At 39.4% G+C, this 7,108-nt stretch overlaps 1 protein-coding gene across 6 annotated transcripts in view; it reads left to right on the top strand.

Annotated features, from left to right (window-relative positions):
• The first annotated feature begins 580 nt into the window (after positions 1 to 580).
• trim25l (tripartite motif containing 25, like) overlaps positions 581 to 7,108 on the top strand; it is a 9,678-nt gene continuing 3,150 nt past the window's right edge. Inside the window, exons 1-16 of one of the 6 annotated variants that reach the window (XM_026256334.1) lie at positions 581 to 1,349; positions 2,299 to 2,394; positions 3,120 to 3,353; positions 3,443 to 3,602; positions 3,694 to 3,759; positions 4,031 to 4,069; positions 4,144 to 4,182; positions 4,257 to 4,298; positions 4,415 to 4,477; positions 4,566 to 4,631; positions 4,719 to 4,781; positions 5,727 to 5,795; positions 5,950 to 6,009; positions 6,100 to 6,174; positions 6,266 to 6,325; positions 6,690 to 6,761. In XM_026256334.1, coding sequence (XP_026112119.1) covers positions 696 to 1,349; positions 2,299 to 2,394; positions 3,120 to 3,353; positions 3,443 to 3,602; positions 3,694 to 3,759; positions 4,031 to 4,069; positions 4,144 to 4,182; positions 4,257 to 4,298; positions 4,415 to 4,477; positions 4,566 to 4,631; positions 4,719 to 4,781; positions 5,727 to 5,795; positions 5,950 to 6,009; positions 6,100 to 6,174; positions 6,266 to 6,325; positions 6,690 to 6,761 — 1,858 coding nt within the window. In that variant the 5' untranslated portion in view covers positions 581 to 695. Of the gene's footprint in view, positions 1,350 to 2,298; positions 2,395 to 3,119; positions 3,354 to 3,442; positions 3,603 to 3,693; positions 3,760 to 4,030; positions 4,070 to 4,143; positions 4,183 to 4,256; positions 4,299 to 4,414; positions 4,478 to 4,550; positions 4,632 to 4,715; positions 4,782 to 5,726; positions 5,796 to 5,949; positions 6,010 to 6,099; positions 6,175 to 6,265; positions 6,326 to 6,689; positions 6,762 to 7,108 lie in introns of all 6 variants that reach the window. The other 5 variants (XM_026256332.1, XM_026256333.1, XM_026256331.1 and 2 more) reach the window with 5 other exon arrangements.

Raw genomic sequence — 7,108 nt, 5'->3', positions numbered from 1 at the left:
CTGTTTATCCGGAGAGAGAAACTAATGAAGAACTCGGACAAATAAACCGCTTGCACAGGCTACTTTTAAACAATAACATGAATTTTTGTCTGAGAGAGACTTTATTGCAATTTATTAATAGTATTTGAACATTGTTAATATTTCTTAAAGAGTAGATATGCATTATACTTTTCATAAATCATAAACAGTTATCTATCTATCTATCTATCTATCTATCTATCTATCTATCTATCTATCTATCTATCTATCTATCTATCTATCTATCTATCCATCCATCCATCCATCCATCCATCTATCTATCTATATTTATGTGTGTGTGTGTGTTTAAGATATGGGAGAAAAAAAAACGATTTTGCGTTCTTTTCTAACAGTCTTGTGTTATGGTGCCAACTTTTGCACAGGCACTCAGCTTTTCCTTTGAAAATATATTATGTGTATTTCACTTTATTTTACTTGATTCTTTCATTTACTTCCCACACATGATGTGCAAATGAAGAGGAATGCGAATGCGGCCTGATTTTCTCCCCAAACCTGTTCAGTGAGTGTCTATCCAGTCAGACCGGAGACACAGAAACACACACACACACACACACACACACAACTGGAGCATTTACACCGACTCTGTCCCAGGTGCGTGTGGAGTACATTAGACTTGACTTTATTTTATTCCTGCATTCTGAATTTCCACTCTCAGAATGAGTGCTCGTCTATGGACAGAGGAGCAGTTTAACTGCCCCGTCTGTCTGGATCTGCCCTCTGACCCCGTGACCATCCCATGTGGTCACAGTTACTGCATGGCCTGCATCGCAGATTACTGGGACAATGAATGCAGGAAAAACGGCAGCTACAGCTGCCCAGAATGCCGGCAGGCCTTCAACCCTCGTCCCACTCTCTGCAGGAACACCATGCTGGCCGAAGCCGTGGAGCAGCTCCGCCGAGGGGCCCTGAGCTCCGCTGGCCGAGAGTCCATCAAGAGCGCGCGGAGCGCCGCGTCCTCCGCGTCTGAGCGTGCGCGCGCACGGAGCAAAGCGGCATCGAAAAAGCTGCCGGGTTCGGCGGTGGCCTGTGACCGCTGCCCGGAGCCCAGAGCGGCAGTGAAGACGTGTTTGGTGTGCATGTCATCGTTCTGCGAGACTCACCTGAAGCCTCATAACACGCAGGAGAAGCTGAGGAACCACGAGCTGATCGCGCCCACCAGTGACCTGAGCCAGAAGATCTGCCCCGAGCACAAGTACCTGCAGGAGTTCTTCTGCCGCTCCTGTCAGATGTACGTGTGCTGGCTGTGCACCAGTAACCAGCACAAGGGCCACGAGAGCACGTCCACTCAGGCGGAGAGGAACGAGAAGCAGGTGGGAAGCACATCAAATATGGGAACATCTAACAAAGAATTTAATCTGAATGTAAAAGGTTCGTAATTGTGACCCTGCACCACTAAACCATAAATCGTAAGGGTCATTTTTCTGAAATCACCTGAAAGCTGAATAAGCTCTCCACTGATGTATGGTTTGTTAGATACAACTGTTTGTAAAATCTGGAATCTGTCCCAGACAGCAACATAGTGTTGGCCCAGATCCGGCCCACATCTGGCCCGCATGAAATCCATGTGGGCCAGACGTGGGCCAGACCTGGGCCGAAACTGCTTGCTGTCTGGGGTGTGTGCGAAAAAATCAAGAAAATCACCTTTAAAGTTATCCAAATGAAGTCCTTAGCAATGCATATTAGTAATAAAAAATATATTCACGGTAGGAAATGTACAAAATATCTAAATGTAACGTGATCTTTACTTGATTTCCTTATGATTTTTGGCATAAAAGTAAAATCTATAATTATGACACATAGTGTGTTGTTGGCTGTTGCTACAAATATACCCCAAATATATGATGTTTAAATTATGTCCGTGAATAAAGAATTCAAGGTCAGGCTACTACTAAAGCCACAAGAACTGAACCTCCAACGAAAAGAGTTTGAAAGCAAAAAAGGAACACGACAGTACTTCATAAAACACAAATCAGCATAGTTTGTGTTTAGTAGAACTGCCTTAAGGAATCTTTATTTTTGATGTTGTAATATCGTCAGAGACAGGAAAAGGATCATGTAAGCAAGGCTGTGACATCATTCAGAAAAATGCTGTTTCACTGCCACTGATTGATCAGCTCCAGCTTCTGCCTGACGTGCTCTATTACTGTATCAGTCTGTTTTAGTATCAATGAACTAGTCTTGTTCCACTCGCACTCATTCCAGTCCACATTCCAGTCTATTCTGAACTCTTTTGTGTCCTAATCTTTGTTATTGAATTAGAGAGAGCTGGGCGCAGTTCTGTCTGAGAACCATCAGCGACTCCAGGACAGAGAGAGAGAACTGAAAGACATGAAGAAAGTCTTAGACACACTCACGGTAAGTATTTATGACACCCCATAAAATAAAATCAACGTTATTGAAGCCTATTCTGGTGGTTCTATGAGATGCATCTCACACGATCATGATCTTTAAAGGGAAAGTTCACCCAAAAAGAAAAGGTCATACTGGTGTGTTGTGGTTTAATTCCAGACTTCTTAAGAGATACAATGGTTTAAATGATGAACAGATTTAACTTAGCCTTTTACTTACATCTAAATAATGATTGGTACATACAGTAAATGTATGAGCACGTCACATATAGTAAACATAGAAGCTCAAATGTGCATGAGAACCAATGATAAACACACAAGCTTCAGTGTAAACCTTATGTGATGTGCTCTATGTATGCGTGTTATTATATGCAAATAACAGCTTGAAATAAATCTGCTCATCACACAAACCTGTAGAAAAATCCAACATATGCTGGTTAGGTATGTTTTGAAGCATGCTTTAAGCAGCTCAAATCAGCAGCCATGCTTTAAAACATAACTAACTAGCATATGCTGGATTTTTCAACAGGGAAAGCAATCATATCTCTTCACAAGACTTGGATTTTCTCTCAAAAATGTTTTTGTTCATTAGAAATATTTTAATTTGTGTTACGAAGACTAACCAAAAGTATTATGGGTTTGGAATGACATGAGGGTTTTTTGCTGAACTATGCCTGTGAGGTCTGAGCATCCTCTCTCTGTGTGTGTGTGTGTGTGTGTGTGTGTGTGTAGAGGTCCTCAGAAACAGTGCGGGACGAGGCGGACACAGTCCTGTCGGAGCTCCAGGAGTCAGTACAGAGGATGCTGGATCTGCTGCAGGACGTGATGGTCTCCACTGCGCAGGAGAAACTCAACGAGGCCCAGGAAGTGGTGAATAAACTGGAGGCCGAAGTCAAACAGCTGAAGAATAAAGACGGAGAACTGAAAGAGCTCATCAACTGCCAGGACAATATCTACTTCTTGAAGGTTAGATGATGGTTTCGTCAGATTTGGTGACGTTGGGTTTACAAAACTGAGAGCTGATGTGACAGAGAGCATATACCTGGTCTCCACAGACGTATCAGTCTCTGTGCTGCCCGCTGGAAGGAGGAGATCTGGGAGCTGTGACCGCGAACCCTGAAGCCACATTTGATCCGGTCAGGAGCGTCGTCGTCCAGCTGAGGGAGAAAGTGGAGGAGATGTGTGACCAGGAGCTGGACAAGATCAACAAGACAGGTACAAACACACACAGGTCTCACCATCACACACACCGAACTGCTGTCATCTACAGGGTCACCACTGGGTCATTATCTGTGTCTCTTCTCAGTGTACAACACCACAGCGTTCACAGTTGCAGACCGCAACGGACAGAAAACAGGAGGCATAAAGAAACGTAAGTCAATTTCACCACAGTTCATTTGGTGACAAAAAATGCTACTTTTGTTAAATTCAGAGTGGAATGAATGTTTTATACAAAGTATTTGCCAATGCAAAGATATCATTGACAACAGAGACTACAGACATGGAAGAAAAGATATTAAAAGATAAGATCTTAAATACGATCTTAATTGAAAAAAAAAAAGTCCAATTATTTTAATATATTTGTCATTTTTCTACGTATATATACATACAAAATTAAATTAATATAATTTTTTTCATTTCAGTGTTTTCTGGAAAGGGAGCCAAAGCCACTCGTGCACAAGGTATGAAAACAATGAATAGAATGATTTATTTTATTTTATTTATTAAAGTTTCTAATGCATGTGAATGTTTTCAGGACCCCCACCACTGCCTTCAGTGAGCACACGAGGAACAGGTAATTTAATTTAATTTTATTTTATTTTAGCAAATCAAATATCAGTTGTACTGTAAGTATTTTTCTTTTTTCAGTGAGCACGCGTGCACAAGCCGTCAGAAACAATGAGCCAAGAGGTGAGACTGCTGACAAAGTGATCGGATGTAACTTTTTAAATGTGTTTTTAGAATGAGTTTGTGCAGCTGTATGTAAGATTTTGAATCGTTTTTATATCAATATTTGTGTACATCAGTTAACAGAGGTGTTACAAACTCCCCAAGACAAGCCAGATCCCCGAGAGAGGAGAGAGATGACAGTAAGACATGCGTCTCGCACACTTTTACTCGTGTATGTTTGTGATCATCTGTAGTTTGTCATTGATAGTTTAGTTTCTCACTCAGCAGCTGACAGGAGTCACAGTTCACTGAGACCAAGAGAACCACAGAGGAGAGAGGAAAGAGAAAACGATGGTGAGAATGAGACAGATGCTTAAATATATAGAGAGCATCTGTCTGTCTGGTGTAGTTTTGCTCATTGTTTATTTGATTTCTCAGCAGACACACGGAGTTTAAGTTCTGTGAGATCTAGAGGGAGACCGAGAGGAGAAGACCGAGATCAGGGTGAGTTTTAATGAGTCAAAGATGTCCATATCCTATAATCAAGAGGAATGCTGAAAAATAAATGAAGCCTTTTTTTAGAACCATAAAGATTATTTTGCATTACTTTTTATGACAATCTCATTATCATAATATGTCCAGATAATTTTACTTTTGAGAAGTTCAAGAGTACAAGATTGATAGTATGAAATTTTAATGTTGCAATTAATTTCAAATGCTTTTATCACGGTACACAGTATTATTACGTTATTGAAATTTAGTTGCAAAAAATGTTTTTCATAAACTATACAGTAGAGGTTTAATACTTTTTCTTATAATGAAAAGAACTGTACATTTACATACAATAAAGAAGTACACAAACAATTTATAAATTAAAACTTTTCATAGATTAAAGTGCAAAAGAATTATGAAGACCAATAAATATCACTTTACAATATGATCTCATTAGTTAATACTAGTTAATGCATTAATAATTAATAATGCGCAATAGCTACATTTGCAACTGAAGTTATCAATCTTTGTTAAAAAATGCAACTGTTAGTTCATTAAATAACACAGTTGCAACTTTTGATTTGAACAATGTGTTATTAAATATTGAAATTACCTAAGATTGCACGCTTTTCGGCAAGATTTATCAGCATATTTTTTCATATCGGGCTGATGCCGATATTTACATTTAAAGCCATTATCAGCAGATTCAGATACTGGTGCGATAATATTGTGCATCCCTCCTTTAAAATCATACATGCCAATAATCTCAGAGAATAAATGCACTTAATGCAGAGTAGAAAATTAAGACTGGGCTAGGAACTGGGCTGTATTTGTCTTTAAGCAAAATGTAATTTCTTTTTTCCCCGGTTTAATTCCAGGGTGAAATATGACTCAAATGTATCCTGACATTCACCCTTGTGTTTAATTTATTTGTCATTTTCTCTGATCTCTGTATAGAAAGGGAAATCCAGGCCTCTCCAAGACGTCAAAGCACACAGAGCAGAAACACACGTGATGAAGAACAAGGTAAGAAGACAGACGCAAACAGATTCGAACCAGCACACTCTCATTTTGGTTTAAAGGAAAGATTCCAGATACTGTCCCCAACTTAAACCCCACTTTGCATTCTTTCTAAACCAAGTGCACAGTGTTTTAAAGCTGTTTTACTTTTAATTGTCAGCGGACCGCTGGAGTTTGAGTTCAATCAGACCGAGACTGAGGAGAGAGGACAGAGAACAAGGTGATGCTTGATTCATGTCTGATTACTGAAACTGAACACAGATGCTTCTAAGAAGTGCATCATGTTTGTGTCTGTTTTCCTTGGAGACAGTCAATGGAGAAGCTGAGTCTAGTCCCTCACAGCAGAGACCAGACGCTGTGGACAGACAGCAGCCGGCCAGACAATGTGAGTGACCGCAGCTCAAACACACACAGCTCAAATCAAGACTTGTGTTTCTAATACTATTCATACTTTTCCTCATTCTGTTCTTCATCAGCGGACAGATGGAGTCTGAGCTCTCTCTTACCTAGAAACAGGAAGAAGAGACAGGACACAGGTGAGCGAAAGAACACACAGTCCTTTGATGAACTTCTGTTGCTTTATGTACAACTCTCTAACTTTTGGGGACAAAATATGTAGCTGAAATATGCTCACATAAACCCTCACACAATGAAACCAAGCTTAGGCTTGTTAAGAAATCTTTTCTAGTCATTCTGGTTTGTCTAGCATTTCCTGCTCATGTGAACTGTGGTCAGTACCTCAAAAGCTCCTTTTTATTTTTTTGTCTGTATTTGTTGTATTTCCAACAACAAGAGCTATATTCTTTAGATTTTATAAACCTTTTAAATAAAATGTTTTGTCATCAGTCATAATTATGTTTTAAATGAATTATTTCATGAAACATGATCAATCCCTCACAGTGAAAGAGGCCACACCCACTATCCAGGAGGCGGGGTCAGTGAGACCTCGTAGCCTATCACGTGCCAGTGCCTGTAAGTCACTCACTGCACACTCACGATTCAAGAAATATTGGAAAATATACATTACATTTTAAATAAAATAATTTACATTTAGAAATTCATATAGTGTGCCATCTACAGAATTTATAAATGTATACATTCAAATACAAATAACAATGAGAGGGTAAAAATGGTCATTAATGTTTAAATAATAATAATTGAATAAATAAAAACGAACAGACTTTTTTCAGTGAAGCGATTCGTTTTGTTATTTGGCATTCTGCATTAAATTGATCAAGTGACAGTAAAGACATTGCACTTTTTCTCAGTCACTTTGGTGCATTTCTCAAATCAGAAATTAAATTCTCAAAACTACTTGT

The sequence above is a fragment of the Carassius auratus genome, chromosome 6 (assembly GCF_003368295.1).
Source record: "Carassius auratus strain Wakin chromosome 6, ASM336829v1, whole genome shotgun sequence".
Taxonomy (NCBI): domain Eukaryota; kingdom Metazoa; phylum Chordata; class Actinopteri; order Cypriniformes; family Cyprinidae; genus Carassius; species Carassius auratus.
The sequence above is the reverse complement of the archived record's forward strand: the minus strand, read 5'-3'. Positions and strand labels throughout refer to the sequence as shown.